At 42.0% G+C, this 12,795-nt stretch overlaps 1 protein-coding gene across 1 annotated transcript; it reads right to left on the reverse strand.

The window, feature by feature from the left end:
• Window positions 1–2,501: 2,501 nt before the first annotated feature.
• On the reverse strand, window positions 2,502–5,292 carry GLT6D1 (glycosyltransferase 6 domain containing 1). Its single transcript, XM_032164766.2, is given in 5 exon segments — window positions 2,502–2,878; window positions 2,881–3,170; window positions 4,563–4,677; window positions 4,680–4,699; window positions 5,252–5,292. Coding segments are annotated over 5 exon segments (843 nt in total).
• Between the last annotated feature and the right edge of the window lie 7,503 nt (window positions 5,293–12,795).

Below are 12,795 nucleotides of genomic sequence, written 5' to 3' on the forward strand. Positions count from 1 at the left end.
GGCTAAGGCTGGCCCATCCCTCGAGCTCAGGAGTTGAGGCTGCAGTGAGCCATGGTATCACACCGCTGCACTCCCGCTTGGGCAACAAAGTCAGAGCCTGTCTCCAAAAGAAAAAAAAAAAAAAGCACTGAGCAAAAGATAGAAAAAGGATATTTGCATAGATCAAAAGGCTGATTAAAAGAAGGTTTGACTTCATAAGTAGTCAAAAAAAAAAGAGAGGCTATTTTTGCTCATCAAATTGGCAAAATTAAACTTCTTTTAGAAATCAATTTAACACCCACCGTGATGGAGGCACACGCTGGCTGGTGGGGACAGATGTTGGCTTTTCCGGATGACCTGGTTTCTAAGTCTCCTAAGCAGGCTTGCCTTGGGACCTGGAAGTTCTAAACATTGGCAAGCTTACCTGTTGTTCTGCCATGCAAATCAAGACATTTATAATGCTTTGATATTGATTCCATAATTTTTAAAGATAAAACTTCAGAAGCCTTCTCAGTAAGTCTTCTAGCCTTATCCATAAATTGGCAGGAAAAAAAAAAGTTTTGTTTAGTTCAGTACACCCCACCCTTTCCAGATCTGGCCCAAGTAATTACTAATACTGTATATATAGGGTTTGTGGCTAATGTAATATCTATTTTCATCCTTTTGAAACCTTCATAGATTTTTTTTTTTTTTAATTCAGAGCTACTCTGTGAGATGCAAGAATGAGTTGCCGAAAAATCACCTTCTTTTAGTCAAAGGAGATGACAGCAAAAAAGAGGGAGGGTGAGCTAAGCCTTGACAGATAGGTTCTTTAAGACAGTCCCTGTCATGAACTGGGCATGAAGGGGAGGCTGGGTGACATAACAAAGGGGACCCTGAGGTGGTAGCCCCAGGTCTAATTCTGAACCCAGGGAGGCTTTTCTCAGCCTCTGTCTTCCATCCCAGGAAACGGTGGTCAGCGCTCCTTGCAATCTGGTGTTTGAACTGCTGTTATTTTTGGGACACCTACTGGATTAGTTTGCTCAGGCCACCGTAACAGAGTATGACTGACTGGGCTGGGCAGCGCCAACAACAGCAATGTGCGTCCTCAGAGTCCTGGAGGCTGCAAGTTCAAGATCAAGGTGTTACAGGGCTGGCTCCTCCTGAGGCCTCGATCCTCAGCGTGCGGACACCTCTTCTCCCTGTGTCCTCACGGTCGTCCCTCTGTGTGTCTGTGTCCTTATCTCTTAATAAGGACGCCAGTCCTGTGGGATTAGGGCCCACCTCAGTGACCTCATTTTACCCTAATGACCTCTTTAATGGCCCTATCTCCAGACACAGTCACATTGTAAGGTACGGAGTTAGGACCTCAGCATAGTAACGGGGTGGGCCGTGACACTTACTAAAGCTGTTCATAGCTGCCACTGCCCACGGACTTAGGAACACTCTCCCTGTGTGACACACAAAGCGTCTGGTGGAGGTGCTGGCTCCCGGACCACCACAGAGCTCAGGTGACCGTCTTCCTTGTCACTTTTAGCACCCTGAACATGCACTCCTAGCACACAGCCTCAACCTCTGCCAGAGTGTGGGGTGCCAGGGACACAGGTGTCCCAAACTCTTTTCTATCCCTGTCTGCATCTGGCAGAGCACCTTTACCACTGAGCTCAGTAAATATCTTTTTTAAAAAAAATAAAATACCTACAGATTTTTTTTTTTTTTTTGAGATGGAGTTTCACTCTTGCCACCCAGGCTGGAGTGCAATGGCGCAATCTTGGCTCACTGCAACCTCCGCCTCCCAGGTTCAAGCGATTCTCCTGTCTCAGCCTCCTGAGTAGCTGAGATTACAGGCATGCACCACCACCCCCAGCTAATTTTTTGTATTTTTAGTAGAGATGGGATTTCACCATGTTAGCAAGGCTGGTTGGTCTCGAACTCCTGACCTCAGGTGATCCGCCTGCCTCGGCCTCCTAAAGTGCTGGGATTACAGGCATGAGCTACCACAGCCGGCCAATACCTATAGCTTTTTAACAAAAGGAACTGAATATCTCACTTTGAAACCGTAATAGTAGGACGTGGCTTGGGCTGGATTCCTCTAGCTCACCTGTGTCGAATCACACACTGGACAGACTGAGACAATAGGTGAGGTCGACCACAAGGCACACGTATCCCAGTGTGGAGAAACACGGTGACTACTCAGTGAGTGGCCTGGCATTTATTTTTCCTTTGCGTGAACTACTTTTCCATTTTATGAATGTTTTTTCTCAACTAGAGTCTTTCTCCATTAAAAATATTCATTCTATGTCAAATGTATTTTCACATTATCTACAGTACATAGATAATAACATTACTGTGTATTAAGTAATTATCCTTTTATTCTTTATCCTACGTTAGCCAAATAAGATGGCTCAAAATGGCAAGAAGAAACATTTATTTGGGAAGGATGTAAATTTGTATGTCTCTAAAAAATGGAAGGTTTTAAGACTTCCCTCATTTAAAAGAAATTGCCGTGATTCATTTATTCGTTTTAAACCTAATGGCGTAATTCATAATTTCCTCTGGGAATCATGTGCGACCTTGACGTATTGGATCTGTGGAGGAGGAGAAAACGCGAGATCCCAGCTGTATGCTGGTGATAACAGCTTGGTGGGTTTATTGAGGTAAAAATGTTTGTTAAGGTGCTTTTCATAGGTGCTATCGAGTCCATTTTTGATGTCATGAATGACTGCATTCAGATATTCTTTGGTGAAGTCTAAAATATTATGGGGCGTGCCACCAACCATCAAGCTGCCGTAATAGAAACCCCCCTGTCCACACGGGATGCAAGCTGCTGAGGTCGGCCTCCTCTCATAAGGGAAGTTCTTGGTGTTTCTGAAATACCACCAGGCATGGAGCTGGGCCACCAACGGGCCCAGGGTCTCCACCCGAACTCGTTCTGGAAGGCCTGGTTGGCAGCCACGCTGAAGAGGAAGCCCACCTCGTCCTGGGTGTGACTGGCGATGTGTTCACCCAGGCTCTTCACATGCACCGGGGGGCCGTCGAGCCACCACCTCTCGGTGCCCACTTTAAATGCTTTGACCGTTCACAGAGGACTGGGCTGTATGTCCGGCAGCTTGAAGAAGGCATCCACCATGATGCAGAAGATCACTCGGTGGCCTGTCAGGAAGCGCTTATCTGCAGAGTGTAGGAACAGCCTCAGGCACCCCTCTGCAAACCTAGGAAACACACACTGAGGAAGAAACTTACTTTTCTCTTTTTTCTTTTCTTTTTCTTTTTTTTCTTTTTTTTTTTTTTTTTAGATGGAGTCTCGCTCTGATGCCCAGGCTGGAGTGCAGTGGCGTGATCTCGGCTCACTGCAACCTCCACCTCCTGGGTTCAAGCAATTCTCCTGCCTCAGCCTCCCAAGTAGCTGGGATTACAGGCGCCCACCACCACGCCCGGGTAATTTTTTTTTTGTATTTTTAGTAGAGACGGGGTTTCACCATGTTGGCCAGGCTGGTCTCGAACTCCTGACCTCACGTGATCCACCCACCTCGGCCTCCCAAAGTGCTGGGATTACAGGCATAAGCCACCATGCCCGGCCGACACTCACTTTTCTAAACATGATCAGAAGAGGTGGATGAATGCACTAACATGGGTGTCTCTGATGCTAAGGAACTCGGGATGTACAAGCGTGGAGGAGTCGGGCCCACAGCTTCAGCTGAGTTGGTGAGTGGGAAGGAATGTCCTGACCCGGAGGGCCTGAGAAAAGCCACCATGTTTTGGAATGGCTGTTGTGAAGAAAGGGAGCAGGAGCTAAATGGGTGTGAGTCAAAAGGTTCCCACTGGTGTTAAGGACTCGGCCATCGACAGAGAAAGCCAGCACACCTTTTGTACAGGACAGCCAGAAATGGAAGGAAGTCATGTCTACAGTAGACCATCTCCAAGACAAAGTGCCTTAAATCGGCTTAGGTCAGCAAACTACAAAAGAAACAGGATATACTAGGCCCCCACTTAAATAACCAATGCCTGCTTGTCGGCCTCCTGCCTTAGTTGCCCTCACCCAAACCAAAAAAGTTTAGTCTAAGATAAAACTTTACTAGTCTGCAAAATAGCTCACTTTGTCTGTTCTTAGCCTGCTCAGCTACTTAGGTCATAAGTCAGATACTTGAAGAGCCCCTGAGCTCACTAGGATTGCAATGCATTGTGGGCTGCAACAAAATACAGCGAGACCACCCTAAAGAAAACACCTAAAGCCCCTGCCCAACAACCAATAGGCAACGTCTGGGAAGATTGTGAGCGCCCCCCCACAGTACTCAGCCTATGAGGAACTGGGGGAGGGGCCTGTGCACTAGGGGATAAATTGCAGTTGAAACTGTGCTGGGTGTGCCTGCCCATCAGACATCCGATCTTGCAAGACTGTCACTAAAAGTCTCACTTTCACTGTTCTCCAGGTCTCTGAGTCCGTTCTTTGGGTTTGGACAGGTGAGTTTGTTTCTCCCAGAAATCGTGGCTGTTGTTATCATTAATTATGCTTAATTATGGTTGGCTCTTTGGAGGTTAAAGGCTCGTGAATGCTGATCCACATTTTCCCAAAATAAAAAAGGGCAAAGGTGAGTGGCACCTACCTGCCAGCAGCAGAGATGGCCAGGTCCACAGTGATGTTCCGCCTTCTGTAATGTTTTTCCAGGACCCGCCTGTTGAAAGTCCCTTCCCATAGGATGGGAGCGAGCCAGTCTGTTTCGTTATAACATCAGGGCGTTTTCTGTGGAACAAGAACCAAGTTAAACAGGGAGTGCTTTACTGAGGCGCCGGCAGCAGGTGCCGAGCAGTAATGCCTAATGCTTAGAGAGCACCGACTGCACGCCCGGCTCTGTGAGTGCATTATTCCACCGGATTCATCCTTGCAACGCCCTATGCGGTGAGCGCCACCACCCCTGATCTCCACGTGGGGTAAGTTGAATAGCCTATCTTAAATCCTGCTGTTGTCTTGTTGTATTGAAGGCAAATCGGATGGCTCAACTCACGGTGGAGTAAGTTGCCTGACACGGCACAGTTAACACGTGGGGGTTGGGATGCCACACCCAGCCCACCTGGCTCCTGGGTTTGTGCGTTCCTCCCCCAGCCACCTGCCTTTGAGCCCAGGAGCTGCCTTTTCCAAGCTCTGACTACAGCTCAAAATTAGGCAACCCAGAGTCAGAACACTCTCCGATCATTCGCTGAAGCCGGGATGGGAGGCAGGAGATCACCTCCCTTACACAATGCCTTTATTTTTCCCTCCTTCTCTGCTTTCTTTTTCTCTCTCCCCTTTTCCTACAAGTTTCTGGGGATGCCCTTTTTTTTCAGCTTCCCCCTCATGCTTTAGGCCCACCAGTGCAATACAGCAGAAATGAGAGATGAGTCCAAAAACGGAGAGAGCCATCCGATTTGCCTTCAATACAACAAGACAACAGCAGGATTTAAGATAGGCTATTCAACATCTGAAAATCAATGAATGTAAACCACCATATCGAAAGCTAGAGAAGATCAATCACATGCTCAACTAGGAAAAAGCACCCTACAAAGTTCAATGTCCATTCATGATAAAAGCTCCCAGAAAAAAAAGTAATAGAGGTGAATCCCCTCAACTTGACAAAGAACATCTACAAATATCCTATAGCTCACACACTTCATAGTGAAAGAGTGAATGCTTTCTCCCTACCATGAGGAACGTGGCAGTTCCAACATAGTGATGGCAGTTCTAGCCACTGCAGTAAGGCAAGAAAATGAAATAAAAGCCATCAGATTGGGAAGGAAAAAAACAACACTGTCCCTATTTGCAGATTACATAATTGTCTACATAGAAAATCCTAAGGAATCTAAAAAAAAAATATATATCTCCTAGAACTAACAAGTGAACTCAGCAAAGTTTCAGGATACAAGATCAGCACATTAAAAAATTAATCTAATTACTATGAACAATAAACATGCAGAAAGTAATATTTAAAACACAATGCTATTTACAGTTTCTCCAAAGAAAATGAAATACTTTGATATATCACTACCCAAAAGCAGTCACTCGCCATTCCCTTCTCCCTACAATCCCTGCAACAACTCATCTACTTTCTGTCTCTGTAGATTTGCCTGTTCTGGAAATATGGCTGAATAATATTTCATTGCATGGCTAGACCACATTTTGTTTATACGTTCATTAGTTGATGAACATTTGAGTTATTTACACTTTCTGGCTATTATGATTCATATGTGAGTTTTTGTGTGAAGATAGATTTTTAATTCTCTTGGGTATATATCTAGAGGTAGAATTGTTGGGTCATATGGTAATTCTATGGTTAACTTTTTGAGGAACTGACAAACTGTCTTCCATAAAAGCTGCACCATTTTACATTCCCACCAAAAGTATATGAAATTTCAAATTTCTCCACATCCTCACCAACACTTTTTTGTTACATTTTTTATTCCAGCCATCCTACTTTACACATCTTTATACATCATAGAGTGTGAAGTGCTATCTCATTGTGACCTTAATTTGAATTTCCTTGATGACTAATAACGTTGAACATCTTTTCGTGTGCTTATTGGCCATTAGTATATCTTCTTTGGAGAAATGGCTATTGAGCTCCTTTGCCCATTTTAAATTACTATTTGTCATTTTGTTGTTTAATTATAAGAATTATTTATATATTCTGGATATTAGGCCCTTATCAGATATATGAATTGCAAATGTTTTTCCCGTTCTGTGGGTTGTCTTTTCATTTTCTTGATAACGTCCTTTGATTCGTGAAAGTTTTTAGTTTTGATGAAGTCCACTTTACCTATTTTTTATTGTACTTTTGACTCATCAGGTTGAGGAAGTTCCCTTCCATTTCTAGTTTGTTGGGTACTTATATTTTTTTAAGTGTTGAATTTTGTCAAATGCTTTTTCTGCATCTATTGAGATGATCCTGTGGTTTTTATATTCTGTATTCTATTAATACAGTGTATTACATTAATTGATTTTCATACATTGAACCAACCTTGCATTGCTGGAATAAATCCCACTATGTAGTTTATGGTGTATAATCCTTTTTTATATGTTGCTGGATTCACTTTTCTACAATAGTATTTTGCTGAAAAGTTCTGCATTTATATTCATATGGGATATTGGTCTGTAGTTTTCTTGTGATACCTTTGTCTGGTTTGGATATCAGGGTAATAATACTGGTCTAGAATGAGTTGAAAAACACTCCTTTCTCTTTTAATATTCTGAAGAGTTTGTGAAAGATTGATATTAATTCTTCTTTAGCATTTGACATAGTTTACCAATGACATTTTGTATTTCTGGGCTTTTCTTTGTAGAAAATTTTTTATTACTAATTCAATGTATTTACTTATTATAGCTCTATTCAAATTTTCCCTTTCTTCTTTAGTCTTTCTAGGAATTTCTTCATTTCATATAGGTTATTTAATTTGTTGGTATACAATTAATCACTGTATTCCCTTATAATCATTATTTCTGGAGGTTGGTGGTCATGTCCCCTCTTTCACTCCTGATTCTAGTAATTTCAGTTCTCCCTTTTTAGCTAGGTCAATCAAGTTACGCTTTTGGCAAATTTGTTTATCTTTTCAAAAAACCAATTTTGGTTTTGTTCATTTTCTCTATTATTCTTCTATTTTCTATTTAATTGATTTGCTCCTCTTTTTTTCCTGTGCTTGCTTTAGTTTTATTTTGTTCTTCTTTTCTGATTTTCTTAATGTATAAATTTTCCTTAATGTATAAAGTTTAAGATCAGCCTGGTTAACACAGCAAGACTTCATCTCTATAAAAAAAATTTAAAAATTAGGAGGTTATTGACTTGAGATCTTTCATGTTAATGTAGGCATTTATAGCTATAAATTTCTCAGTAAGCACTGCTTTTGCTGCATCCCATAAGTTTGGCATGTAGTGTTTTTATTTTCAATCACCTTAAAAAATTTTTAATTTCCTTTGTGATTCTTTTTTGATTATTTAGGAGTGAACTGTTAAATTTCCACACATCTATAAATTACCCAAATTACTTTCTGTTATTGATTTTTAATTTTAGAATTTAGAAAAAATGATCAAAGAACATACTTTGTATGATTGCAATCATTTGAATTTACTGAGATTTTATTGTGCAACATATGGCTTATCCTGGAGAATGTCTCATGTGCACTTGAGAATATATGTTCGTCTCTTGTTAGGTGGTTCTATAGATGTTTGTGAGGCCTAGTTTGTAGTATTTTTAGGCCTTCTATTTCCTTGTTGATTAGTTGTTCTGTCTCTTATCGAAAGTGAAGTACTGAAGTCTCCAGCTATTCTTGTTGAATTGTCAATTTCTCCCTTCAATTCTGTCAGTTTTTGCTTCATGTGTTTTAGGACTATTATTAGATGCAAATGTTTATATATGTGTTGTATCTTATTGATGGATTGATCCTTTTGTCATTATAAAACGCCCCTTTTTTTTCTCTAGTAACAATTTTTGTCTTTGTCTATCTTGTCTGATATTTGTATAGAGCCACTTTGGCTCTCTTTTGGTTACTGTTTGTGTGGTATACACTTTTCAATTCTTTTAGTTAAACCAATTTGCATCTTTGAATCTAAAATGTCTCTTGTAGACGGCGTATAAATATGTTTTTATACATCCTAACAATCTCTGCCTTTTTTAATTGGAGTGTTTTACCCATTTACGAGATGTAATAAAACTTGACATTTTATTTTCTATATGTCATGTAATTTTGCCGGGTGCGGTGGCTCACGCCTGTAATCCCAGCACTTTGGGAGGCTGAGGAGGGTGGATCATGAGGTCAGGAGATCGAGACCATCCTGGCTAACGCAGTGAAACCCTGTCTCTACTAAAAATACAAAAAAATTAGCCGGGCATGGTGGCAGGTGCCTGTAGTCCCAGCTACTCTGGAGGCTGAGGCAGGAGAATGGTGTGAACCCAGGAGGCAGAGCTTGCAGTGAGCTGAGATCGCACCACTGCACTCCAGCCTGGGCGACAGAGCGAGACTCTGTCTCAAAAAAAATTAAAAAAATTTCAAATTCCTTGAAGCTGCAAAAAAGAAAAAAAAAACATTCATTTGATTTCTCTGTGTGCTTCCTTTCTTAAAAATTATTCTTTTATTTTTCTTCCACCCTATTTCTCCCCAAAAGGGGAAGCCCTTTTGCCATCTTTGGTACCAAGTGAAAAACATGTCTACAGAAGGGTTCTAATTGAAGTGGCATCATTGTCTGGGGTAAATACCCGAGGTTCGTCATCTCACACCAGGGAAATCGAGGACGCAGACACACAAGAAGTGAGTTTAAGAGCAGAGGCTTAATAGGCAAAGGAAAGAGAAAAGAGGATAGCTCTCTCACCTGTGGAGAGAGAGGGGCATCTGAGTGGGTCTTCCAGGTCCTTGGTGAAATGCATGGGGTTTTATAGATGAGCTTGAGGAGGCGCTATCTGATTTACATAGGACACGAGAGATTGGTCAGACTAGGCATTCCATTTGCATAGTGCAGGAAGAAGCTGGCCGACCCACCCTAATCTTTTATTATCCAGATGGGGTCTCTACCTGGCCAGTGTCATATTGCCTGCTTTTTACCGCACAGGTGGCAACCAAGAAAAGGGAAGGGGGATCCTCCATGTTGAACAGACTTGGCTTCCAGGTATCCCTCTTCTATCGCCACAGCTGCTAGCATTTACCTATGTAAGCTTTTAGCTTGTTTATCTATACTTGCAGCTTGATTTTTCAGGCTGCTTTTTGTTAGGAAAGAAATGATTTGGGGGCTGCTTTTTATTAAAAGGAAACCTTGCTGAGGACTGTCTCACCCTCCTTATCTGCCTAAATTTCTTTCTCATTCCTGTATCATAATGACTTGGAGCCTTAAATAACTCAGAATAAAGGCACCACTCACCCTGTGCGGGGGTGTTCTACTTTCTGTGTGGAGTTTCCAGAGTCATGGCAGGTTTTTCTTAGGTCTAAAGTTCCGCTTTCCTGTATTACATTACCTGACTTCTTCGGCTTTTAGAGATACCAGAGATTACTCTCTACCTTGAGAGGATTTGACCTTGGCATGTGTCATGGCAGATGAGAGCTACAACGTTAGGGAAGACTGAGGACAGTCTACAGGAAATGGTCATTAAAATACAGGGGGCCACTCATTGCACATTTAGATCAGAAAATTGTGCGTGCTTTCTCGGCTCTGTTCCTTAGAGGGCTCCACCCTAAAGCCAGTGATCTAATCAAGCTCAGCTGAAAATACTACCTATCAAACTAAGTCACTTCAATAAAATTCTGTGTAAAGGAAATTTATGTCTTTGAAGGAATTTCCATTTTGTAAGGACATCTCTGTGTCTGCGTCTAAACCACTAGGAACTTTAACTAAGGGGGAGACAATGGCTTCATTTACGTAACAGACCTTGCTTTTTTAGATCCAAGTCTGTGCCTTTGAGATGTACATTTTTCACCTTGCTTCACCTAAGTCATGTATTTGGAGATGCAAATTTAGAGTTACCTAGTTAACAATTGTTTAAGACATGGAATAGATAATCAAGAGATTAGTGGTCTAAAGTAGGGAAGAAAAAAGCTTTGAAAACAGGCAAGTGAAACATTTTAAATCTCTAAGATTTGCCTCTGTCTGGGTCTGTTAAGTCTGTGTGTTTATGTGTCACATGGAAATAATATTTCACTACCAATCATTTGAAAGAGCTCTAATTAGTTGGCTTAAAGAAAAGTAAGTGTAGACTAATAGAAGCTAGCCCAGAGGACTTTCAGCTCACATGACTTTAGTAATCTTTGGTAAGATTAACTTGGTAAATATAGTCTCACGATTCTCTCCAGTAATTGAAAATCTTAAAGTCATGTTGTGTTAAATTAAGTCATCCTAGGTTTTTTGCTGGAAATTAGGGTTTCTAAGAGAATGTAGGAAAGTAAGGTGCATTTTTGGTGAAGTTTATAAAAAAAAAATGAGGATGTGGTTTTTGCTTAAGGAAACATTTTTTTTCTAGTTTAGAGGACCTTTCTGCTGGTGTTGAGATAAAAACCACTATTCACATCCAACCGTTCTTGTGTAAACTGGTGAGTTTGCATTGGTACCTCCTGGCTGGAATTCCAAGGCAAAAGCTATGGGACCTTTGTGTGTGTGTGTGTGTGTGTGTGTGTGCGCGCGCACATGTGCATGTGTGAGTGTGCGAGTGTGTGTGAGTGTGCATGTGTGTGATGTGTGTGTGCATGTATGTGAATGTGTTCATGTGCGTGTGCATGTGTGATGTGTGTGCGTGAATGTATGCGTGTGTGTGGTGTGTGCAAGTGTGTGTGCACGTGAGTGTGCACATGTGTTTGTGTGCATGTGAGTTGTGTGTGTGCGAGTGTGTGCATGTGTGGTGTTGCATGTGCGAGTGTGTGTGCAAGTGTGTGCAAATGTGTGTCGGTGTGTGCATGTGCACGTGTGCATGTGGTGTGTGTGCATGTGTGCTTGTGTGCATGTGTGTGTGTGCACGTGCATGCTTAAGTGTGTTTATGTGTGCATGCATGTGTTTTGTTATGTGTTGTGACCACAAGGTACCAAATTGACTTAAAAATAAAGGAGTGCTAATAAATTAAGTAAATAAGTGCAAATACTTTTCAAGTTCATATGACTTCAGTAAATCTTTAATAAATAACCTAACTTTAAAATAATTGGTAAAATAAAATTAGAAATGTCTTCAGAATTGTCAACATACATTATTATTTAGATTTATTGGTCTAATATTGTTAATTTAATAAAAACAGTAAATCCTGAGTTATTGGCCAAAAAAAGCCATTCATTTAACCTTAAGATTCTTACTTAGGTAAATACCTGAAATTCACTGGCTATAAAAATGGTCAACAGGGAAATAACTTTAAATGATGACTGTAAGCCAAAATATATCTGAGACAGGTCCCAATGAATTTAGAAATTTCTTTTGCCAAGGTTAAGGACATGCCCATGTGAGCCCTCAAAATCTGAGACAGGTCTCATTTAATTTAAGTTAAGAGTGCCAACACACACTCTAATTCCAAGTACGCATTCATGATAGTTCATGCCACAGAGCTATCTGGAGGGAAGGAGGGTGGCTAAGAGCGGATAACTCCAAAGTTAAAAATGCTAAGCAAGTGTTAGAATTGTTAGAGGTGGGCCGGGTGCGGTGGCTCACGCCAGTAATCCCAGCACTCTGGGAGGCCAAGGCAGGTGGATCACCTGAGGTCAGGAGTTCGAGACCAGCCTGGCCAAAATGGTGAAACCCCGTCTCTACTAAAAATACAAAAATTAGCCAGGCGTGGTGGCGCGTGCCTGTAATCCCAGCTACTCAGGAGGCTGAGAATTGCTAAAGAATCGCTTGAACTGAGGAAGCTGAGGTTGCAGTGAGCCAAAATTGTGCCGCTGCACTCCAGCCTGGGTGGCAGAGGGAGACTCCATCTCAAAAAAAAAAAAAAGTTAGAAGCAATAAAGGCCCACAGGAAATAGCCGTAATGCTTTGCCTGGCCATCGACGCGGTAATTCCGAAGTGGCAAGGGGCAATGCTTTCGCAGACCGCACCGCCAGGCATTCAGCCAGTGACATCATCGAAATCCAGGCACCCTTAATTCCCCAAATAGACTTCACAGCCCTCGAGCCCCGGGATGCTTCTGAAGATAAAAAGGCTGCAGAAGCTAAGGGATTCAAACTAAACGAGGAAGGGTGGAGGCTAGAGAGGAAACAGCGCAGGCATAGTCTGGGCGGCAGTGCGTCTCGTCCACCCGCTGTTAAAGTACGTTCACGATAGCCCGCACTTTGAGGGAGTCGCTTTGCTGGCCTTTGTACAAAATTATTTGAAAGGGAGAGGACTAAAGGCCCACTTAGAGCATATCATTCAACAT

The sequence above is a fragment of the Hylobates moloch genome, unplaced genomic scaffold, assembly GCF_009828535.3.
Source record: "Hylobates moloch isolate HMO894 unplaced genomic scaffold, HMol_V3 SCAFFOLD_10, whole genome shotgun sequence".
In the NCBI taxonomy this organism is placed as follows: domain Eukaryota; kingdom Metazoa; phylum Chordata; class Mammalia; order Primates; family Hylobatidae; genus Hylobates; species Hylobates moloch.